This window comes from Balaenoptera ricei, chromosome 4, assembly GCF_028023285.1.
Source record: "Balaenoptera ricei isolate mBalRic1 chromosome 4, mBalRic1.hap2, whole genome shotgun sequence".
Taxonomy (NCBI): Eukaryota; Metazoa; Chordata; class Mammalia; order Artiodactyla; family Balaenopteridae; genus Balaenoptera; species Balaenoptera ricei.
The window spans coordinates 31,579,030-31,603,622 of NC_082642.1; the positions used below are offsets into that span (position 1 = coordinate 31,579,030).

At 39.4% G+C, this 24,593-nt stretch overlaps 1 protein-coding gene across 5 annotated transcripts in view; it reads right to left on the bottom strand.

Moving 5' to 3' along the window:
• Positions 1-910: 910 nt before the first annotated feature.
• SATB1 (SATB homeobox 1) overlaps positions 911-24,593 on the bottom strand; it is a 78,637-nt gene continuing 54,954 nt past the window's right edge. For 3 of the 5 annotated variants that reach the window (XM_059920397.1, XM_059920395.1, XM_059920396.1), the window contains 3 exons: positions 4,791-4,994; positions 4,110-4,205; positions 911-2,382 (listed from right to left, as the gene is read on the bottom strand). In XM_059920397.1, coding sequence (XP_059776380.1) covers positions 1,885-2,382; positions 4,110-4,205; positions 4,791-4,994 — 798 coding nt within the window. In that variant the 3' untranslated portion in view covers positions 911-1,884. The remainder of the gene's footprint in view (positions 2,383-4,109; positions 4,206-4,790; positions 4,995-24,593) is intronic. The other 2 variants (XM_059920394.1, XM_059920398.1) reach the window with 2 other exon arrangements.

A 24,593-nucleotide genomic window follows, 5' to 3' on the forward strand; every position in this document is an offset into this window, starting at 1 on the left:
TGGCCCCAATCCTTTTCATGACCATTAGCACACCTCACTTTATATCTTGGAGTTTACTAAGTTTTATGTTGCAAGAATTTTGAAGTGCGTGTTTCAATTCCAGGCATGTTATTCTTATTTTCTTCATGGAGGTCTTATAGTTATGACATACACAACCAAATGAGCTCAGAGTTATTAAGTTATATTCCATTTACAACTAAAAAAAAAATACATTGCTTACTAAGGAGTTTTTAAACAGAAGGTCCATTTTTTCCCCTACTTATGTTACTATTAATGGCCTTTAAAAATATTCATACATCAGCTTAAAAAAAGTGTCGCCATGATGGAAGTATTGTGAAGTAAATGCAGATGAATCCATTCTAAGCACCTATCTGCTAGAGACTGAATTGATGTCTTTGTTGGTGAGTCTTTTGACCATCCTCCTATCTCTGTTTATTAAGTAATATGTTAACCAAAAACAGGTTATCATCTTCATTGTTAAACTTAAAAAATGAGCATGTGTTTGTGATTTAAATATACAGTGTTTCAAGTGACTTTTCAATTGCTCTTTTTCAGATCTGTAAAATATCAAGAAAGTATTAACATGCATCTAACTGAGAGGGCTGTCTTGGACTCTGTAAGTTACTTCACATAAGCAGACAAACCCTACCATGTCATACCATACAAACAATTTTAATTGTGTAGTTACAGTCAATAACCACTCCTAATCAGAACATTTCTGCATAAAGAAAATTGTGATACACTTATAAAAACAGCCAGCTGTAACAAAATAGCTGGTGTTTTCATAGCCATAAACTCATAAAAAAGAAATAACACCTTTATACAGAAATTTTATACAGATGTAGCTTTAAAATTGATTGTAAACCAAAGGAAGACACATTGCAAACATCAATTATTTTCACATTAATTGCATAATTTTCTAAGGTGATCTATTAGTTTTATTTACCTAAGCTTATTTGCATGATAGTAAAAATTGCATACAACAATAAGAGTGAAGCTTATAGTATGAATTGCTTGGATAACATAGAGCACTTTTTATAGGCAACTGTGTAAAGCACATTTTATCTATTTAAAACTTTTAAGACACTTTGTTTTACTGCCCATCAAAATACATTTATAAATAGAAAAGAATCAGTATGGTAACAAGAGAAGGAATTTTACATTTAACGGAAACTTCCAAAAAATTAATTACAACATGATGCTGCAGGATCTACAAATAAATAATGAGGACTAAACTGTGTTTCACATTTTCTTTTCATTTTTTAAAAAATCATGTAACAATGAGAATGAAAAAAAATTACAGTGAACTTTTATTTCCAAAATAAAAACAAATTTGAATTACGGCAGTGCCATATAATACAAGGCATTTGTTGGCATATGTCATCTTTTAACTGCATTCCACAGTCTATAGTTCTTTTGTAACATACAATAGAGTAACAAACTCTTTTTTTTTTTTCTTTTTAAAACAAGGGGCGAGTTTCCAAAGATCAGTGTGAAGTGTTACAGAAATAATTAAAGGAAGGAAATAATAATCACAGAAGTTATAATGCTTGTTTGAGGCTCCAGAATAATAATTAAAAAAAAAAAATCACTGGTATCATGCTTACGGGGTACACACCTGGGTGTGTTTCGTGAACACAAATTTTCATTTTTAATACCAAACAATCCGATGCTTCACCTGGGGCTGCCAAGCAGTTTGTAAAAGAGCAAAACGCTTAGTGCAGTCTGTATCATCCTTTCTCGATTTTCCTGTTTGTGCAAGTTTCTGAAGATTCATTGGCCAAACAATGGACAACACGGTTTGCTGAGCGAGTACAGGGGTGGACCTTCCGTGTCGTTAAGTCAATTTCACTGGTGCTGATGGAGGAAAAGAAGACTTTCATCTCAGTCTTTGACGTCGGCGTTAATGTCTGTGTTCCCTTCCACCGCCAGCTCGTCTTCTAGTTTCACCGAGAAAAGGGTGTTAGCATTTTTGTCTTGGACACTCTCCTCCAAATCCTTAAGCAACTCCTCTTCCTTGTACTCGGCCACGTCCACCTCCAGGCCCGAGTTGTCCTTCAGCTTGCCGTGATGTTTGAGATAGTACCGCTGGTTCTGAAAGAACTTGATGATGGTGTACTTGGGCAGGTCCAGCTGAGCGGACAGAGTCTGGATGGCCTCCTCGTCCGGGTACAGGCCCACGTCCTGGATGAAGCTCTGCAGGATGCCCAGCGCCTCCACCGAGATCTTGGTCCGCGGCCGCGCCTTCTGCCGGCTCTCGTCCTCCGCCTCGGCGGGCGCGGCCACGGTGGGCTGCCGCGGGGGTAGCCGGGGCCCGGCCGGAGGCTGCTGCACCTGCGCCTGCGCGGGGGGCGGCGCCGGCTGCGGCTGCGCCTGCGGCTGCTGCAGGAAAGAAACAAGCACAGGGTCAGCGGCGCGCTCGGCCACCGCGCATGCAGGCTCGGCCACTGCGCTGCGGCCTCTCCCACTGCGCATGCGGCCTCCCAACGAGCGAGCACGTGGTCAGGCATCCCACATGCACCTGCCTGGACCGGGACGGGGACAGGGATCCTGGGCGGAAAGGCAAGCCAGCTAAACGGCCCACAGTACTAGGAAGAAAGTCAAAATGATCACCAGGACGGGAGGAATTAAGAGGGCTTGGGGGGGCTCCTGGGCTTCCTCGTCAGAGGTCAGGCTAGCTCACGGTAGCTGGAACTCAGCGCTCTGAAAATGTGAGCCATAAACTTCACCAGAAGGATACGCATCAGAGTCGAAGACAGCAAAGCAAATTATGATGTCAATAATGGACAAAGATTTTAAATGAAGATTGGGAAGTAAGGATTTCAAAGGCATTTTCGAAAGGTGAGCTGTGGAGCCGTGGGGAAGGAAATGTGTGTTTTGTCCCATTTCATTGGATGGGTAAAACGTTGAGCAAGCATATGCATACAAAGTCTTATTTTCGTTGCAAATAAAATGGGTAAGCCTCTGCTCTTCTGCAGCATAGCCCTTGTGAATCCAAAGGGTTTTTGAGATTCCCACGTGTGAATGTCCTACTACACAGTTTCAATCTAACAGACACACAGATTTCTTACAAAATTGCACTGGGCTGACACTGCAAGTTTTTTTTTTTACCGAAAAATAAAGGTTCCATCCATCCCACAACGGCTAGCAAATTGTTTTGTCTATACTAAACTCAGATGTGATTAGGATTTAAATTTAGTGTATACAGACACTTTTTCATAATTACTATCTGTATATGTGCTGTAATTTCCATACACAATCATACATAACAAACGTGTGACACATGCACATAATATACACACTCCATATCCAAAATTCTTATCAGCAAAGCAAATCAACCCGAGGAAGCCCAAAATACTAGAACGTTTGTACTGTGCCCTAAGCATTTCCTTAATCCCCCTAAGAAGCAATTTTATTAAAAACAATTTACATTTTCAAACAAGTACTATTTTTTTTAACTTATTTTTTTGTTTGTTTTTGCTAAACAGCAAATTTTTTAGGCTTTCGCGATTATTTTAGTGCTTGATACCCTAAGGGATTCTCTTTTTCAATTTATCTTTAATATACAGTCAAAGGTGTTTTTTCCTTAGTGGATGGATAACGCTATTATTGTGTACATATGTGTGTGTGTGTATGCCTCCCCTTCCCGCGGCCCCTCCCCCCAATAGCAATACCAAGAAATAATATGCAGGTGATTCAACAAAGAGAGCATAGAATTTTAGGGCTCTGGAAGGCAGTGGCATTTTCCCTGAAAGGGGAAAGCTAAAAGCGTCCCCTTAGATTTAACACAAATAATTTGTACAGCTCAAGTTCAATTTCAACACACTTCCTAAGCAATGGAGGCCAACGACGACCTGGACCCAGAGCTTCCCAATCTGAATTCACTGGGGATGAAGTTAGTGGATCCACTCAGTGGATGAGTGGACACAGGTCGCAGGACGTGACAAGCTGAGCCCAAGGCTGACTCTGCCGGCACAGTGATCTTCGGCCAGTGCCACGGTTAGCATGGCCTTCGCAAGGCTGAGCATCCTGACCAAGAGAGCAGGTCTTGGCGCCACCCTCTCTGCGTGTCCCTCTCTTGCTGGCATAGGTAGCTTGTGCCCGCTCACCTGCGGAGCAGCACCACGCCACGGTGCAGGGGTCGGCAGGCCTGGCAAGAAAACGCCTCTAGACTCTCCTTTCCCAGGGGTCTTGGGAGAGGGGCTCTAAAGGAAAGACAGACAGACGTGACTCACCCCTAACCTGTGCTCCCTAAGGCTGTGAGGATAGAGCTACAAAGTGAAGGCAGGGCCAGGGAGTCAGAAGCCAGAAGCCAGTTTAGTTTCCCTCCCCTCCTCTCTTTTGGACAGAATCCAAGGTATACAGTTGTGGTCCTATAAACTTCCTGTACAGAAACAGCAGTCATGCCTTTCCTCGGGGACAGTATTGGTACTCATTAAAAAAGAGGTGGCATTCTAAAAATTCTGATTTTTCAAAAGTGACAACAAAATTCTTAAGCTCTCACACAACAAAACAACCCAATTCTAACAAAGACAGACTTCCAAATAAGTGTAGAAGGGGGTTCCACCGCTCTGGGGGAGGGGAGATGAGAGGAGAGGAACACAATACACATGTTGGAAAACGTGTGTTCACTTCCCTTTTCTCCCCCTGAGTGAGCTGGCAGGGTATTGTTATCTCTTGCTCAGAAGCCTATGTTTAGACTGGCGGGAAGAAGAGAAACGCTCGTTTCCCTGCTAAGTTGAAACCTCTATTTACCGAGTGTTATATTGAATTGGCCAAGGTAAACGAACCTGAATCTGCTCTGCGGGCACGTGGATAATGTGGGGCGGCCGGTCGCCATGGTGATGCACCGCGTTGCTCTCCTGTTCATAAATGGCATCGCGTTCAGGCTGAGGGAGACTGAGGAACCTTCGGATCATGGAGAGGTTCTCCCACAGGGTCCTGTTTTCTGGAGAAGGATCTTCTTTCCAGCGTAATAGCTCACACAGCCACCCCTTAGAGACAAGGGCATAACAGGTCAGTTCAGGCTGATGGCAGGGGGAGGTGGGGGCGGGTGGCTAACATTTTCCATTAGGAGCTAAAAAGGAAGGACCCTGTGAAGTTAACTTTTTTCACAAGCTAAAAACACTCCAGGACTTTCCCTAGTGGCGCAGTGATTAAGAATCCGCCTGCCAAAGCAGGGAACACGGGTTAGAGCCCTGGAAGATCTCACATGCCACGGAGCAACGAAGCCCGTGCGCCACGACTACTGAGTCTGCGCTCTAGAGCCTCCAAGCCACAACTACTGAGCCCACGTGCCACAACTACTGAAGCCCACACACCTAGAGCCCATGCTCCGCAACAAGAGAAGCCACCGCAATGAGAAGCCCGCACACCGCAACGAAGAGTAGCCCCTGCTCTCCGCAACTAGAGAAAGCAACTACGTGCAGCAACGAAGACCCAACGCAGCTAAAAATAAACAAGTAAATTAATTAATAAAAATAAAATAAAATAAAAACACTCCAATTTGTTTAAAAAAATTTTTTTTTAACCTGTTAAGAGAATAGCTGTGGCTATCGCGGAAGCAGGCTCTGTTTCTAATACATGTTCAGATTTGCATCTTAAAGGAGGGTCCTATTTTTCAGACTCCAAGGGCAAGACCCATTTACCATGGAGTCTGCAGAATGTGTCAGAGGAGAAAAGCAAGGCTGAGTGTGCTTCTTGTCTGATGAGTGGCCATCTGAGGTTCTGAAGGTATTTAAGAAGGGCTAAGACAGGCTTTTAGAATAATTTTTTTTTCTAAAAGGATTCCCTAAGTTTATAATTTTTGTATTAGAAAGGCAACTCTGTGTGAACATGTGTGTGTGTGAGTGTGTAGGAAAGGGAGAGAAAGGACGTGTGCAGTTATGTGAGCAAGAATGTTGTCCAAGGTAAGGCACTGTATTTAGAATGAGCATTAGAAGAATTCTCCAAGATGGAACTTTCCAGAAAGACACCTCAGAGTCCTGCCTGCTGCTATGTACACACACATGTGGTTCATCAAGTGAGCATTTTAATAGAATTCCTGGGCTAAGAGACAAGGAAATGTCCAACGAATGCCAAAACCTGAACCTCTCTGATGCCTCCTAAGGCCCAGCTTCTTTTTTTTTGTTTTTTTAACATCTTTATTGGAGTATAATTGCTTTACAATGGTGTGTTAGTTTCTGCTTTGTAACAAAGTGAATCAGTTATACATACACATATGTTCCCATATCTCTTCCCTCTTGCATCTCCCTCCCTCCCACCCTCCCTATCCCACCCCTCTAGGTGGTCACAAAAGCACCGAGCTGATCTCCCTGTGCTATGCGGCTGTTTCCCACTAGCTATCTATTTTACATTTGGTAGTGTATATATGTCCATGCCACTCTCTCACTTTGTCACAGCTTACCCAGTTTCTGATCCTCAGATTCTCAAGAACCGAGTGGTCCAACAGAGTACGCTGTCTCACATTCTCATGTCTCACATTCTCTAATCATCATCTCAAACCTTCTTTATCTTGGCCGCCATGATGGACACTAAGCAATGGGGTGGATTGCAACGGGGTGGGCAGGAAGAGGGAAGAGGTCCCACCCACACCCCCCCCTTGACCAGCCAAGGCAACCAGCCCCAGCTGCCGTGCTGCCTGTCGTCGGCTCACAACCACACTCTTTTCTGGAGAAACGTCTTGGTGCCATCGCACCTGGAGATGCCCGGATGCTTACTCCACCCCCTCACCAGCCCCTTCACCCTGGCGTGACCAGTGGCCTCGCTCACCCACCCTCTTGCCCCACAGTGACGACTCACTCTACCCTTTAGAGATGGCCAGAGATGGCCCTCCCCCATCTTCTCACTGCCTTTCCCCATCAATACGGACTTTACCTGAGACCACATTCTTTCCTGACCTCTTCCTCTTTCTTGTCCTCCTGAACGCCTGCCGGGTCCCTCACCAAATCATGAGCCCCTGATTCCTTATCTTAGCCTCTGTTTTAGGGAACTCGACCTAAGACAAAGAGGTTTCTTGGAAATTCTAAGTAAAATGAGTTGGATGGGAATGGAAAGAGTACAGTTTAGTATCTGATTTTTAGAACTGGCCAAAGGGAGTTGCTTTTTTGTTGTTGTTACTTCTGGGTGACATCAGAAAATGGTGTGACTTTCCTTTCCTTCTTCTCAAACTGAACCACTGGAGAAATTCTCTTCTAACTGTAATCTACAGTGGGAGGAAGCAAGGCCTATTCTCCCGGAAATGGCCTATTTGAAACATTTTAAAAGGAAAGATGGAGACTGATAACACTAGCTTCCCAAGGCACACCTACCGCCCAGTCAAGGGTGACAGCTGCTAAACCTCATGACATCTACTAACCTTAACACTAACTAAGAGGCCTTTGATTCTCCATTCAACTCGCTGTTTAATTAAACAAATAATTAACCTACAGACGGTCACGTAGTCATGCACTCATTTGATGCTACTGAATGCATAATTCCAGGCTAAGAGAACAGACAGTAAACTGAAGATTTACCTGAAAGAATATTAGCTCAATAAAATATAAAAGTAATTGTGATGACGGTGTCACTGAACGTGCTTCTCTTCTAACCATGGCAGTTCTATGCTTCTTTCTGGAATCATATGGTGACATGTCACATTTCAGCTCTATTTATGTGACTGGAACATGAACTACAAAACTGTATTTGAGTATTTGAAATAGTTGAGACCCACTTGCATATGGTGCCCCAGAGATGTTTATTTAGCTCTTACTGACAAATATTTGCTCTCTCGATTAAGCCATGAAAATATTTTATATTTTCCTACATCTAAGCTATTTCTTTACACTTTACCTCTATGTTTCAAGGCAGGGCAGGTTTTAGATCTGTTTTCCTGAAGGCTTGAATATTAACTATGGTTAAGATTACCCCCCCCCCCAACCCTTGTCTCCATTCTTCAGCTATGGCAATTGACAGGCCCCCATGCCTAAACACAGCAAACTGCTACAATTTTATTTACCGTTCAAGAGATGTCAGAAGGTTCATCAAGAACAGAACAGTTTTTTTTTTCCTTTACTTAGCTAGAATTATACTATTGCAATAAGTGCTTAACATTGAGCATGTCTTTTTTTTTTTTTTTAGCAATAAATGCTTGTAACTAAAAATTGCTAAAAGTTAAATTAAGAACGATTCATGTAAGAAAATCTTCTCAGAGAAAGCTGAAGAACTCCAATAATTTTTCGAATCCTTTTAGAAACTTTTAAAAGTAACACAGAGATCAGTTAGCACTTGCATATATGTGGAAAAAAAAACAAACATGTGGGTCACAGATGTTCTTTGGAAAAGAAAATCATTAGTTCTTTTAAAATGGCTAATAATGATAGTTAATTCCTAAACAATCACACTCATGCTGGTTTCACAAATATTTCAGAGAAAGAGCCCTGACTCATTCAACAAATATTTTGCTCATATTGTCACTTCTTTGTCTCTATACTTATGAGACGGATTCTTATTTTTATTAATTGCGCATGACTAACATAACATTTCCAGTAGTTTGCTATTAACCTCTGCCCTTAAATAATACTTCTAATTCCTTATCTAAAAATAATGTGATGAATTATAAATCTGAAGCATGTCTCCGCTAGCCTTTCAAGAGACGTGATGATTTTAAGAGACTGAAATCAGATGCTTCTTAGAAAAATATTTAACGGTGCGTGCAGCTGGGAACTGTTAGTTCTACAAGGGTATTCCAAAAAACAAAAACGGGGGGAGGAGTGGTGTGCTGTGCGTCGCCCTCAACAAATAACGGAAAACAGATATTCTGACAGGCTAGTTCTTTGTCAGCAGAGAAATCAACTGGCTCATTCCCAATTTACACTGGCAAAAAGAAGATCAATTTATTATAATACCATTTAAACATGTCGGAATATTCTGACGCCCTCAAATCCTATCGATCGAGACTCTATTAATGATGACAGTAATCTGATCTATGCTTTGCAGAAAGTGATGAAAAAAGCCAAATGCTTTCTAATTCCCTAATACCTTTTCCTAGGTCACTTCTCCATAAGCCATATTATTAGGGCAAATAAAGACAATGATATGTCAGAATACTGGTAATATGTAACAAATAAAAATAATGATTTCCCTATGTACTAGATTGGCTTTTTAAATGATACATGCGTAGATTTACTGGGTGGAGGAGGTGAATAAGGTGCAGCACTTTGTTGCAAAATGTGAACATAATTACCTTTTGAGCCAGGTCTCTGGGACTTAAAATATCATAAGACCATAGGCGGGGGTAGGGAACTGCTCTGACAATTAAATTAGATCACAACTGTTCTGAACAGTAGAAAAGACAGGAGACTAACAGCCTTAAAATAATGAGACTGATCTATTCTCAGAAAACTAAAATGGCACAAGGAACAACCTAAACTTTAAATGTAGTAAATTTGCCAAGCAACATTACGCTGCATATAAAGAGGGCAAAATATAAACAGTAGCCACATGTAAATAAATAAGTAAAACTTTCAGGATGTTCCTACTTTTGAAACTGACAAAGTTGAACTTGACACCTTCTGTTCTAAACCCTTTGTTTCTATTCAAAGTCACGCCTTGAGCTCTTGCTATCAATCACAGCACTTCCCCTATTACTTAAAAAAACTGGCATGGACCCTGAACAAGCTGAAAATGCCATGCAGATGAATTCTGAGATAATATGTTCAAACCTGTTATATACAACACAAATCCTGTAAAGTTATGTATTGTAAAACCTACATTTATTGAGAACTAAAAGTCTTGAATCCATCTGCCACAGAGGAAATCCTGTTATGTACTTTATAGGAACCAAGAACCATCTGTAAATGTCTTGCCATTGTAAGCAAGAAAATGGTCAAGATGCTAAACCTCAGACTATATGAAATCAATAACATTCTTTGGACTGGTTTTGGTTAGGGAATCTATGAAAGACATGGAAGATCAGAGGGGGAGAAAAAGGAAAAGAGAAAATGCAGAACGACTGCCAAACCAGTAGTGAAAAAAAGCAAAACAAACTCAATGACAACACAATGGCAATTTATCATGGTCCATGAAACACATGACTGTACGCTCATTTTAAAGGAAAAATTAGCAGTTCTAAACTCAGTATTCTAATGATGTGCTTTACCGACAGAATCTTGTTGTACCACATTGAAATAAAAATCCTGGCACCTTCATCTCTCAGCTGCTTAATTTCCACCCAAACTCAATCTCTGATTTCCACTCCACTCTTTTTAGAACAGTTAATTCAAGTCAATTCACTGCTTCTATCATTTTAACAGATAAGGGGTGCACAGTGATTTTTAACTGAGTCAGGAAAGCAACCTCGTTTCACGAATGAATTTATTGTACCTAGGAAGCCTCACACACATAAAAAGAGAACCCTTACAAGGCCTGGTCTGTGACAGAGCTGGGAGCACGTAACACAACTAGTTTTCCAGGGGAAAAGAGACTTCAATGTTCTCTGAGAGAAAAAAAAAAGTCACTTAATACAATATACAGATATGTATATATTATCGTTATGTACATATACATTTTAAACCCAAGAGCTATAAAAAGAGAAAGAAAATGACAAATAATTCTCCCTGCAACTAAGAAGGAAAAAACATTAAAAAAAAAAAAAACAGAATGGGTAATTTGAGTTCTAAAAACCAAAACATTTCACAGTCTGTATTTATTCTCCCACCCCTTACCCTCACCTTTCATGTGTTATTTGCAGGAGTATTTTGTTCCAATCTCTGGGGCATATAGTATAATAATATATGATATTAAAAGAAATCAATCTAAATAGGAAGGTATTTGATACAAACATTCTAGTGGAAAGCTTGAATTACATTTTAGCAAGTAGTAGGAACAGGATTAAGTACATAATCCATTAAATAGTACTTCTCACACAAAAAAATTTCAGTATTGTAGACTAAACTACACCAGGCATTTTGAATGAGTACATTTTCAACAACAACTAACTAGAGAACTAGCAATTTATCATTCAGCAAATAATTTTCTACTTTTAAAAGAATCTGTTACTTATGTTAATGAAGACAGTTTTTAATTTGCCCACAAACATGCTAATAGAGGGCAATTTTTTTTTTTTTTAATTTACAAAGCTATCTGCGCTCATGGGTAATTTCATATCAATGTCCTATAAGCTGGGGTGGGGGGGAAATGGGTTCTAATTGTCAGAGCTACTGAATCTTTTACCCCAACATAAAGGTTGAAAGATATCACAAAAGATGCAAAGTGACTAATGATGTTTTAAACCACCCCTTGAACGTTCCAGAAGGGTTCCATTTTCACACTTTTTGTGCTTTATACACACTCTGCCTCAAATAGGATTAAAACATATTACTTCTTCCAGGCCCCTAATGCAGAGACACACAAGGCCTGATGGGGGTACCATCCCACTTCTGGGTGTGAGGCCTGTATCCTTCCTTCACACACCAACTTTAAACCTTTTTTCAAGAACAATCATAACACTTTGAACAGTGAGAAACAAAACAGCAGCAAAGCACTACTGAAAGCATTTTCAATTATTTACTAGGTTAAAAGGGTGAAATGATACTTTAAATACATCAGATTTCATCGTCTGGGCCATTTTTTGGTGGCAAAGTGGTATTGATCTTTCCAAATGCTGAAAATTAACTATTTTCCAGAAGGTCATTATTTGATTAAAGGCATTAAAGTTGAGGGCAAAGAAGCGATGCGCTTTTTTCTCCCCATTCAAATCATCATATAATTTAATAAAAACCATCCCATCATGTCCTGTAATAAAAACGCTTATCTTAAGATATTGTTCTTTACCTAACATATTAACCTTTAAATGTTATGAAGTTCTTGAGGAGAAAAACCTTTGCTAAAGCAGATTATTCTATAACATAATGAGAGGTCCCCACCATTAACATTAATAAAGATACATGTTCTCTATGGAATTAGCAGGAAATACATGAATCTTCCTTCCCAGTTTACTAATATCTACTTTGTGTAAAGAGAATTTCAGCAGGCACTACAAGTAACTTTTTCCTGCTAAGTTAACATTGGTCAGATTCAAGAAAACATGGGAAATAAATTTGAAGAGAGGCGCAGCAATAAATGCATTTGCCATTCGAAAAGTAGCATATTATACTCGCTTTATTCAAAGATGGGTTTTAAAAAGAAACATACTTAAATGGAATATATGTATATGTGTGTGTATCCCCAAATATATTTTATTTTCAAGGTATGGTTTCTGATGCTTGTATTTTTGCTGGGGAAAAAAAAACCCAATCATACTAGTTTTTTAAATTATTACTATTTTAAACGTCTAAACTGTTACTGTTTTAAACTCTCTCCAGACTCTACAGTTTATTTAAGGGACTCAATATCTTAGCCAAAAATCTGTGGGTTTCCATACTGCGGTAGTAATAGGACATAAAATGGCTACCCATAAATTTCTCACTTGAGTAAATCTTTGCCACTTTGTCTTTAAGAGGTTAATAAGCACATCTAGCAGAGTTCCTGGAGGTTTGGCATTTGCAAAATGTTTCTACAATCTAGGGGAAGCTCACATTAAAATTTAGTGAATTTAGAAGGAATATTCAGAATCACTGCTAAATGATTTTTATTTTTCAATTTTGCTTAAAATTTAACCAAGCCAAAAAAAAAAAAAAAAGACATCATTTGTTTTCTGTGGTTTGATTGTTCACCTCTTTTTTACCTTCTCAAAGCCACTGACTTGAGGGAACACGTAAATATGGTGTTTTATTTCTTTTCCTATAGATTGTTCGGTTCGTAGCAAGATTATCAGATGGCCAGGGTAGATAAAACCATAAAAATGGTTCTCACTTAAGACTGTCAGGAAAGTTTTAAAGAATATTTTCAAGAAGAATCTGAGAAGGAGAAAAAGGAGGACTGAAGATAAAACTATGAAATTCTAGACAACATATTAAACTAGCTGGCAAGAAGATAATCTCTTAATTCGACTGAAACAGAATTTCCAAAGAAAGCCTTCATTTTACTTTTAAAAAAGTATATATGGAAGATATCTAATTTACAGATTATTTTTTTCATAGGCTTCAAAGCTGCTTTCAGGATGGTTTCTTCAAAGTTTAAATGAAACAAATAAAAATCTAGCTTACATGTCCGATACTTGAATACAGACTTTGAAAAAGAATTTGTTTTTCCCTCTCAATCCAGGATGTATTTTTGACATTACATAAGTTTCAGTGATATGGTTTGGCTCTTGTTTAACATTTATACTCTCTGTCTTAAAAATCTTAAGGGAGGGGAGGGATAAATTAGGAGTTTGACATTAACATGCACACACTACTATATATTAAACAGATAACCAACAAGGACCTACTGTATAGCACAGGGAACTATAGTTAATGTCTTGTAATAACCTATAATGGAAAAAAATCAGAAAAAAGAATAGATATATAGATATTAAACTGAATCACTCTGCTGTACACTTGAAACACAACATTGTAAATTAACTATACTTCAGTTTAAAGAATCCAAAAAAATAAAAAATAAAATACCGCATCTGTTTGTTTAAAAAAAAATCTTAAGTTCTTATTCTCTCCTCACTCTTCACAGCAAGTGTCATTAAAAGACAGAAAACACCATACCCCCAAGGGTCATGCTGTAATACTTGGCAACAATTTTCACCTCTGTTTCTACCATAAAGAATCGTCTGCTCCTTTCCATTCTGCCCACCACTAACTTGTCAGCGCTGGGGTACATTTTCCTTGAATGATACTCTTAGGTACCAAACACTCTTTTTAATTATGTCCAATGGACAATTATCTTAATTTCTGAACAAAATAGCCTTTAAGTAATCACTCCTTTTCCTCTCTTAACTTAGGGGAAGTTAATGAAGACTAGAGCTTTGGGGAAGAATGAGAAAACAAGGGTTATCATAGAGAGTTGTGATCTCTACAAGAAGCAAATAAATACGATGTTTGACTTGGCCTGTGCAACTTCCTGATAGGTAAATACACAGGTTTAATTAAGCTTTCTTGAATCCCCTTAGTCCTCTTTGAGATGCCCTTGGAAAAGGGAGGCTGGGATGAAAATCACTGCTCTGGTCTTTGCTTTCAAACGACCCAAAGTTATCCTACTGGCTCAAAATGACCTTCAAAGCTTCCCAAGACAGAGAAAAAGGTCACCCTCCCTAGAGGTCACTGAAGGGTCCTTCAATCACACTTAGGTCCTAATTCATTGGACCATTTATTAACTGTTGCCCATTTCCCCACATTCTACTCCCATTCCCTATACTGTTCTCTCGAACAGGAAAGCGCTCTCCCCTTTTTTTCTGCCCATCCAAATACTAACACTCCTTCCAGCTACTCTCAATCACCTCAGTGTACCAGTTAAGGGTTACATCCTGTTATAGGCATTTACGTATGCAACCTTGAGCAAATTACCTCTCTGAGCCCCAGATCCTCCTCTACAAAGTGCAGATAATAATGGTATTCATCTCACAAGACTGCGGCTGGTACAAATGAAATAGGATACGTTTAGCCCAGTGCCCGGTCCCTGATAACTACAAAAAGGTCTGATGGACTTAACCAAAAACATTTCCCTCAAATGGCTCACAGTACATTTGGGAAGAGGCGACATTCAAAAATAACTACTAGAGCAAGGCAGTATGCAGTGAATGTCAGTGAGGGGCAGACATCCAGTGGGAACCAAGAGGAGAGGAAGGAGAGATGCACTGGGGTGGTCAAGGAAGTCTTTGCTGATGTAGAGTCATGTTGGTTTGGCTTTTAAGAATGGGCAGTATTTAGAGTGGGAAGAATAATGAAAAAAAAAAAGAGATGAATTAGCAATACGCTAGGAAAAATAGGTAGACTAGTTGCTTTGGAATCCATTCTTTCGCCATTGCTTTTTACCATACTTTCTTGAGGATGCAACTTAATTACTGTGACTTCATCTCCTCTTTATAATGTACTTCTAAGATCTATTTGTTAAGAAAGCCTGGATTTTCATTTTAACACCTATTCTACTACTGACTAGCCCTGTGACCTTGGTCAAGTTCCTTGAGTTCTCTAGACCTCAATTTTCTCCTCTGTAAAATGGGGGTAATGTTACCACCACTCACAGTGTTGTAAGAATTAGTGAGATAATTCACGCAGGGGGCTTGGCACACAGTAACAGTATGATGAATGTCAGCGGTTATTATTTTTATTACTGTTGTCATTATCACAAAGATAATGCAAAGGAATGTGAAATATCTAGGGAGTTAATGAAAATAATTCAGCTACCACATCCCAACCTGAACCCACTATCTTCCTCCCACAAACGAGGCTCCTCCTATATAGCTTAACTCAATTAACCGCATCACCACTCACCCAGTCACCTGGGCTGAAAGGCTGTGATTTGAAGTATAAATTGGTATATACTTTCTGAAGCATAAGGTAGAAATGTTGAACGTAGAAATGACTAGCAATTACCTTTAAAACACAAATGCCTTTTTTGATCCAATAATTCTACTTCTGAGAATTAATCATAAGGAAATAATAAAGATGTATACAAATATTTAACTATAATAATGTTCACATTAGCATTATTTGTGACAGCAAAAGTTGAATACAACTTAAATATACCTCAATAGGGAATTAAAAGGTGGGTATAGCATATGAATGAATGAAAGGCATATATATGCGCACACACATGTGCACGCACGTATATGTGTATACATACATGATATGTATACATACATGCATACACACATACACGTATGTGTATATGCAAAGAACATAAATCAGGTTATCACTAGTTAATTAGGATTATGGTTATTTCTTATGTTCTTTCCTCCTTTATGCTTGCATTAAAATTTTTTTTCTAAATTGGCTAGTACTGTTTTTTAATAAAAAAAAAAAAATAGCAAACGGCTTCAATTTAAAAATGTGATTTTTCTTCTTTGCTTCCTCCATAAGCAACAATCATGAATTCCTGTCAATTCTACTCCTTCAGAAGGCGTCTTGAATTTGTTCCTTCTTTTCCATTCCTACTGCTCTGGTTCAGGCCCTCAGCATTTCTTCCACGAACTAAGGCTGATGGGTTTCTTTATTCCAATCCACCCCCATCTCTGTTACCTGAGTTACATTTATCATAAACAAATGTCAATGCAAAGAGCCCCCTGAACAGCATACTCTACACTTTCCTTCACCCAAGGGGCTTGGAGACGCTTTAAGGCTCACACTTGAGTGAGTGAGTGTAAAAATATAGCAAAAGATTTCCTGCAACACTGAAGTGGCAGTAAGCTGGGGGATCAGAGGAAAACAGAAAAATGGCACAGTCTGGGACATTTAGTTAGTGGCAAAAAACTGTATACACCTCTACAATTCCTGAGGGCATTGTGTATTGTAGCAAAGTCCAACAACTTACATTCATAATAATGTTGCATTTCAAAGGAATAAGATTCAAAGCGAGCTGAAACTAGTAGGTTTAAGAGGCAGAGAAGCACTATTAAAGGCTTCTATCAAAGGCAAATACATTAGACTGTTTAAAGCAGAAGCTTCCTGGGAAACTTACCTTTTCCCAAATCCCTTGACCCCAATAAATATGTGTTCTTATACTGTAATATTAGGAAGCGAATTTCTTATCATGTTGCATTCTTAAGTCACTACTAAAAATTTACAATATTTTTCTCTTCAAAATTATGATAATCACTAAGAAAAACTGTTGCTGAATATCTGTATATGCCATGTGCAAAAAAAAAACTATAAAAATATGAACCCATAAAATGAACAGTTTTTAGGTTATGATTGACTCGATACACTGGTTTGTTTGCTGACAAAAATAATCTATTGTCAGGTTAATTTAAACAAATATTTCTGCCACTGCATTTTTAATTGATTTATATAAAACTTTTCAATATTGCAGATATCTCCTCAGATGAGCTATACTTCCCATTATGCATACTGAGGGGCTGGGAATTAAAAATTTAAATCTTCCCTCTTTGATATTTCAGGAGAGATAACAAAAGAATTTTTAAAACCAGGGGAAGGCAATTCGGGATTGTAAAAGTTATGGGGCTCATATCTTAGAGGAACAATCAAGCGGGCAGGGTCATTACAAGCTCCCAAGTTGCTTATGATTTTGCTGATAGAGTAACACCCATTTTGTGGCCAAAAACCGCATCATTTTACCCATTATGCACACCGACTCATCAGAAGTCAGCTTAATTGAGGGACTCAAATTTTGGGATTCACAAGTAGGCTTTAAAAAAAGAAAGCGTAAATATTTCTAGAAGCATCGTGGGGGTCCCAGTGATAAAGGGCAGGTTAGAAATTTACCAATGACAGGAGACAAGGGAGGCTGGGGCCACTCAGGTCGGCAGTTACGCCTCACAACCACTGGTCCCGTGCTACACTGGGGAGAGCAAGTCCAGAGAGGGGCCGGGGGTAGAAGGACAGGGGTGGAGTCTGGCCTTATCCTGTCTTTCTGAGCACAGGGTCCCCCCTTGCTGGGACTACCTTAGGAATATGCCCACTTTTGTGAGGGCAAAATTGTGATCCAATGAATTTGCTTCTGAATCATTCCATCCTTCTACAAAAAACTACAAAGCGCCATCTACGTGCCATCTACTGTGAGGCTAAGAGATGCGGGGGCAGACATAATAGGGAATTATTTCTCCCAGCACTTACTGTCCAGTGAGGTCAGAACAGCCTGAACTTCATGTGTAAGCTGATAGCAAAGGTGTAGTTTACCTGGCAAAAAGTTTCTAGCCTAAGGGCAAAGGTACTCTCTCCTCGAATTCCAGCACTATATGTGGGCATCAGAATGCTGGAGAAAGGTGGCCTGTAAGGTTTTTGTTGTTTGAAATGTCATTGCAATGATCTGATCATAACCCCTGCTTACACGCTCTGGAGTGAAGGGCACTTGAAAAATAAGCATCGAAAAAGTAATAAACAAATAACAATTCTTTCCCAGGCAAATTCAAGAATTCCTCAGCTAATGTGTTAAAAAAATATATAATTTTTTCTTCCAACACACAACTTATCTAATCATTGGTCTCATCTCTTTTTTGCCATGGACCCTTCTGGCAGTCTGGTAAAGCCCATTGTTTTCAGAAAAATGTTCTTATGTGCCTGAAATAAAATGCATAAAATTATGAAGAAAACCAACTGTACTGAAATACAGTCATCCAAATTGTATCATACAGTAATATATGTGCTTCTTTATTAACGTACCAAATAGCAAGATCTAGGAACAGATCTAATAACTACCGTAATTTCAGAGTGATGAGCAAAAATAGTATTTTGAGATATCTGCAATAAAAATGTGATATGAAAATATTTGTGATTTTTATTGGTGACAAATTCATACGTATTGCTAATACTACTGTGACTTGTTGCCTATATTGATAATTAAATAAAATGTCAAATTTCAGTAAGACATTAGTGAAAATAAAGTTTTTTTATTCTATTCAAGTTCATGCATGGACCCCCTGGGGGAAGATGGGACACAGGTTAAGAACTCCTGAAGAGGGTGCCCCCTGCAATATATATGTGTCTGTATACATACGTAGATACATACACACATATATTTCAAATATTATTCCAGAACTATCTTATATAAGCTCCTAGTAGATTACAAAACTTTGGTATTTATAAGTTCTTGGAACAGATTTGCTTATCATGTTTGTTTGTTTATTTGTTTTTTGTCACTAAAGGACCATGCCTCTTAGAGATGGGTTGGAGGGAAACAGTTAATCACTAGTTAATGGTTCCCAGACTGCGTCCTGAGGAGCCCCAGCTTTCCACCAGGGGTGTTTCAGCAGTGCCCTGGTTGTGTGTGTACGTAGGGTGGGGTGTTGACGAGAACGCCCCGCCCCCAACCAATCCTCAAGTCAATCAGAACGGGGGAAGACTTTTATCCCATTTATGTATTTCAGTTCTGGATGAGCTTTTGTTCATAAAACAACAGTTTTACAGCTTGAAATTTCTTGATTGACAATTGCACTAGCACATATATATTCCTCACTGTTTTTCCCTGGTCCTGTTACAAACTCAGTAAATGGGTTTACCACCTCTGAATAAAGAAAGCATGCATACTCTGACGTAGTTAACTAACGTCATACCACCCCAATAACTATAAAGGTAAGCAAGATTAGTAGATTATCCTTTGAGAAATGTCTGTATGTGCCAGGAGAGGAACACTATCAATTTTCCAAAGACACCTGGGTTTCCCAAATAGAAGAGGATAAAGTAGCAGGGCAGATACAGGATGCAGGCGGGGAAAGGAATGGAATTAAGGCAGGTGCTTGCTGTTGGGGGGTGGAGGTAGAGGGGGGAAGGCTTACAAATCAAACAATGGTTGATCTTTCCTCTCATCACCTCTTCAAAGAGCAAATGGTCACAAAGGACACGCCTTTAAGATTTGAGAACAGGGCAGAAGGAAGCTAGTCAAAGGATTAAAGAAAGAAAAGAAAGTGAGCAGGAAAGAGGGTAAAGGAAGTGGGGATAGGTAGAAAATGAGCACATTACCATCGCATCACTTTATATTATATATAACGCAATGCTAAGTTTATCCAAAAATATAAACACAACTTTCTGCCTAGAAATTAAGCTTGATGGATAAGGCTTTAGTCCTTATGGTTACCCAGGGTCCAAGTTATTTAGTCTCTTTAATCAAAATACTAAAATAAAATCATTACCCATTAGGCTATTACCCTTCCCCCAATCTCCAAACACACAAGCAAAAATTAATTGCAAGCCCGGAAGAAAGAAGGCAATTTAGACAGTAACAGCTTGGCATAGACTGAGCTGGATTTTCTAATAGCATTTGTCTGTTTGTGAATGTATATTTTATTTATAGCCTTCACTTTCTTGACCATATTGAAAGTAATTTATTTTTACCTAATCTGCATTGCATTTAAACCACCAAATACTCCATCAATGAACCCAGCCAAGTAACACCCTGACAAGTAGCCTAGTGTTGGTACCAGAAGTAAAATGGGTAAATATTTAAAGGAGACACTTGGGGACGGGCACTCCTCAGCAGCTATTAAACGCTTGTTACAGGTACCAAGTTACAAGCTGCAAATATGGGCTTCAAGATGTTCCTTCACATCAGCAGCCATTCCCTGCCTCCTCCTCCTGGTTTACTCTCCATTTCACGAACCTCTTCCAAACCTGTGATTTCTCACGGACTGAGTCTATTTTTTCCTCTTTGATGTGCTATCCTGCCCTGAAGAACTTTCATTAATCCCCCAAAATGAGAAGTTAAAGGTGGACTTCCAGGCATCAGTTAAAAACCCAAAAAAGACATGTTAAAGGGGGAAACTCTTTAGCAATCTCTAAGCCATATGGTGTTGGCAACCACTGTTTCACCACATAGTAAGCCAAGCCCACGCCCAACTGAATGAAGCTCACCTCCTCTCTATAGTGTCCTGACTTTGCTAGGTCCCTGATGAGAGAGGGGGATCTTCCAGTTTTCTAGCAACAAGTCTCAGATGAGATCGTATCAATCTTGAGCTCATCTCACACTGTATAACATGGAGTTCATACCCTGGATTCCAAACAATCAGTTCTCCTCACTATATGCCACTCATAAATAATCCTTTTGGGCTATAGACCTCAAAATAGCACTTTGTCCCCACAAACTAAGCCCTTCCATTATTCAAAACCTTGCCTCCTTTGTGACTCATTCCCAGACTAACACACCTGTCAGCAGGACCTTCAGTCAAAAGAGCATCCTTTTTCACACTTGGGCACCTGTTTCAGCAACAAACTCACAGAACCTGGAACTGCCTGGGACATTACAGAGTCCGACCCAATCTATGTCACCTTCCTGAAGGGAAAGTTAGAAGCCTGAAAGGTCAAGCAACTTGCCCAGGGGAATCCACAACATGGTAGACAGGAAATTGGGACCCCCCCCCCTCAACTCTCTGTAATCCTCAATGCTTTCTCTGAAAGATGCAGTTTATGTACAAGTTGTTATATAAACCATGTGTGACTTTATGGACAATCCTATTTCTGATGTAGATAATCAGGAACCATGCCCTCCCCACTTCCTTTCAGCTTGGAATAGAAACGTGAGCTACACTAATAGACGATATTGATGACTTCGACAATGCTGATGGAAAATGCAGACAGTGGGTCCAAAAGAAAACAGCAGAAAGTATTCAAAGAAACTAATTCTCCTTCCTGTACATTTTCCTAAGGATCTGAGGGCAGTGGAGAAGAGCAACTGCAGAGTGGCTGAAGAAGGGGGACTGAGCTGAAAGGCAGGATCAAGTCTATAAATTCCTTTTCAACCCAATCTTCAACCGGCACTTGCTAACAGATACATGAAAACTGTCCTTTCGTTAGACGGGGACCCAGCAGGGTCCGTAAAGAAAATTACAATATTTTCTTTGAATAATGAGATTCTTGTAGTCTCATTAAATTTAATGGAAAGACATGCTCTTCCCTCATACTCAAAATATTGAATATTCTCAAACTTCACACATACCCCAGCTTCCCTAAACAGCAATTCTTTTTTTTTTTTGGGTTCTCTTTCCTCTTCCCTTTTGTATCTACAGGTGTGCTTAGACACAAAGAAATCCTAACACATGAAAACTAAAGTTTGCAAATGTGGAAAGCCAGGGATGATTTTTCAGATTATAAATGAAATCTTTCACTTGCAAAAAAAACAAGGCAAGTTTCCTTTAAGTGGCGAGTTTTACCAATGACTGCAAAATGTGATTCAATTTGCATGCTGGCTAACCTATCTCGAAGTAGCTATGCAAAATCTTCAGGGTCATTAAAGCAAGGTGAGGAGCAATGAAGTCATAAGCTGTACTTTTTCTTAACCTCTACTTTTCTTATTTCTTGGACTCATTCCCATACAACTATATATATCAAACCTCTTCTTGGGAATCCTACATAAAAAGTGACAGCAAGCCATTGTGGGTGGATCTCACTGATTAGTAACAGGTGCTTTCACTTCTGTGCTAAGAAGGATTCTGAGGTTATATCTGTACACAACAGCGATGTGACAGGTAATGTGAGGCTTGAATCAAATCTTCCACAATAACTGTACCTTGCAAAATGATTATAAAGGTAGATTAAGACTGTCCAAAGAAACTGACCTAATAATTTGGTATTAACCATGTAAACTGCTTAGCAGCTGAGATGGAAGAGGGATTGTAACTAAAACGAAAATACCTTCTTTTCCTCTAAAGTGATATGAGGCCAGAAGAAAGTATGAATAGGCAGAAAAATGCTACATTTCAAAGTTGGAAGATATTATGGAGCAAACTCTAAGCAAACAGTGAAAACTTGGGAAGTTTTTTTTTTAATGTGAGGAAATAAGGAAGAGGGAAAAATGGTTAAGGAAAGGAAATAAAGGGGAAAAATCCACTATTCTATGGGAAACGGTACCTCTTATCAGTAATAGGAATCACCATGGAACTTTAGGAAGCTTCCAAACGAGGCTCGTAACTTTAGTAGTAAAACAAAAATAAAGATAAAAAGAGAGAGTGTATTTTATTTGGCATTAAAAGACACTTCACTATCTTGATCTATGTTTTAAATGTTCTCTAAAGGGAATGGTTGTGAGCCTTCTCTAGAGGTACGATTCTAAATCACCACTGATCCTATTCCTTTCTCCTCTCTTAATTTTAGTTTTCCACCAGCTTATTTGCCTTCTTATGGCTCCAATACTTTAATTTTCTTATGGCTGAATTCTTCTGAGACAGGTGATAACTTTGGCCTTATAATGGTTACCCTGCACCTGCACTTTCTGCCAGGGTATCTCCACTATTTCTGCAGCAACAGAATTCACTGGTTTTCAACTCTACCTTTCAAACTGATTCTTCAAATTAACACACCTAGATAGGAAATAAATTTTTTGATTGGGTCCATTTTTGTTTTGGGATTGTCTGGGATATGACCAGCACGCCTAAACTAACAACGTTTCATTAACAAAAATAAGGGAAACCGTCCATTAAAAAACTGCATATGCCCACTGTAGAAATTCTTTCAAAATTTATGTTCAAATAAAAGGCTTAACACTGACAAAATAAAAAAAGGCAGAGACTCCAAGGATATTATCCCTCCTATACAAAAAAAAAAAAAAAAAAAAAAAGAGAGAGAGAAAGAAAATAAAAGAAAAATTGTACCAAAAAAAGGAAACGGAGAGTACCATTCTTTTTCCCATTCGAGTTTTGGCAAAAGTGAAAACATGGAATTTGATGATGGTTTTCATAAAATCACCTGGAAAAAAACTAGGCAACTTCTCCATTTTTCTAGACACTTCATTCCACTGCATTTTATTTTTATTTAAGCACATCTCCAACACACACACATACAGACCCCAACTCTTAAAAAAAAAAAAAAGGGCCTGAAATTTTAGTTACACCACATGTGGTTTTCATTTGTGAAAAATGAACAAGCTGTTTGTGGTTAAACTGTCTAATCGCCTGTTATCAATCTAGCGCTGCATTCAAGATTTACAGGACCCATCAGCTTCTGTGCTACATTAGCTGTAAATTGAGGGCGGGGGGGCGGGGGGGAGGAAGGAAAAGAGGAGGAGGAGAGAGTTTATCCTGAGGAATAATATTTCCAATGCAGCCACACTCGCACTACATCTGGTTGTGCTGGTAGCGGCAGTTAAATTGAAATATTTCACAGCGTGTGTCAGAAACATGCAGAATGGTAATTATGACAGATCTGATTAAGCCCGAGTGCCACAAGCTCCCTGGCCAGCGCCGGTTGTGCAGGTGTGACCTTGTGCGTGCCTGCGTGTGTAAATAAAATTAATTACAAGCGAGAGGGTGAAGGCTTCGGTGACATCACAAAGCGGAGGAACTCCCAAGGGGGAGACCTAATGGAATATTTTCCCTCAGTCTAATAATACAGTTCATATTGACTTGAGGTAATTAGTGGGATCATTAAAGCAGTTTTCCCGGCGTATTTGGCTGCCTCATCAGATTAGTGAAAATGTTCTTCAGAACAAGCCCTGTGTGGTCTGCCAGAGAAGAGGAAATAAAAAGCAACAAAGCATATTTTGGAATGATAAGCAGCGCTGGACTTGTACTCTAGCAAAAAAAAAAAAAAAAAAAAAAAATCTCCACTTCTCTCTGGAGCCTACAGATCTAACATCCTGTCCGTCTTCACTCTGCTATTCAACTTGCGTATTCCTAGACACGCTCTCAACTATTCCTTTCGTTCCCCCTCTCTCTCTGCTAAATCTGACTGCTCCATCATGATGAGCCAGCCCAACTCCCCAACAAATCTCTTTTAAACAAGGCAATTTGAAAATTGGGGGAATCAGTAATCGCCTTACTGACGATATGGGGCCATTGGGAGAGACAAAAAAAAGCCCAAGGGAAGGAATGCCACTTAAAATTCACCTGCTAAACAAAAGACTCCTCTCTTTTGTAACATATAACAGAGGTTTAAATATTTCTTGCCCTTTGGATCTCAAAATGGGTTTTGGCGTAGGCTGAAGTTGGGGCAAACATTCTGGAGTTGAACAGAACACAGAGCCCTCGTCAAGAAAAGGGCCATTTGTTTGAAACTAGTCTATTGAGCGTGCTCTACCTTGCCACCGGAATACGCCAAGCGCTGTCACAGATGGCAGGCTCTGACAGTTCCCACCCGTAGCAT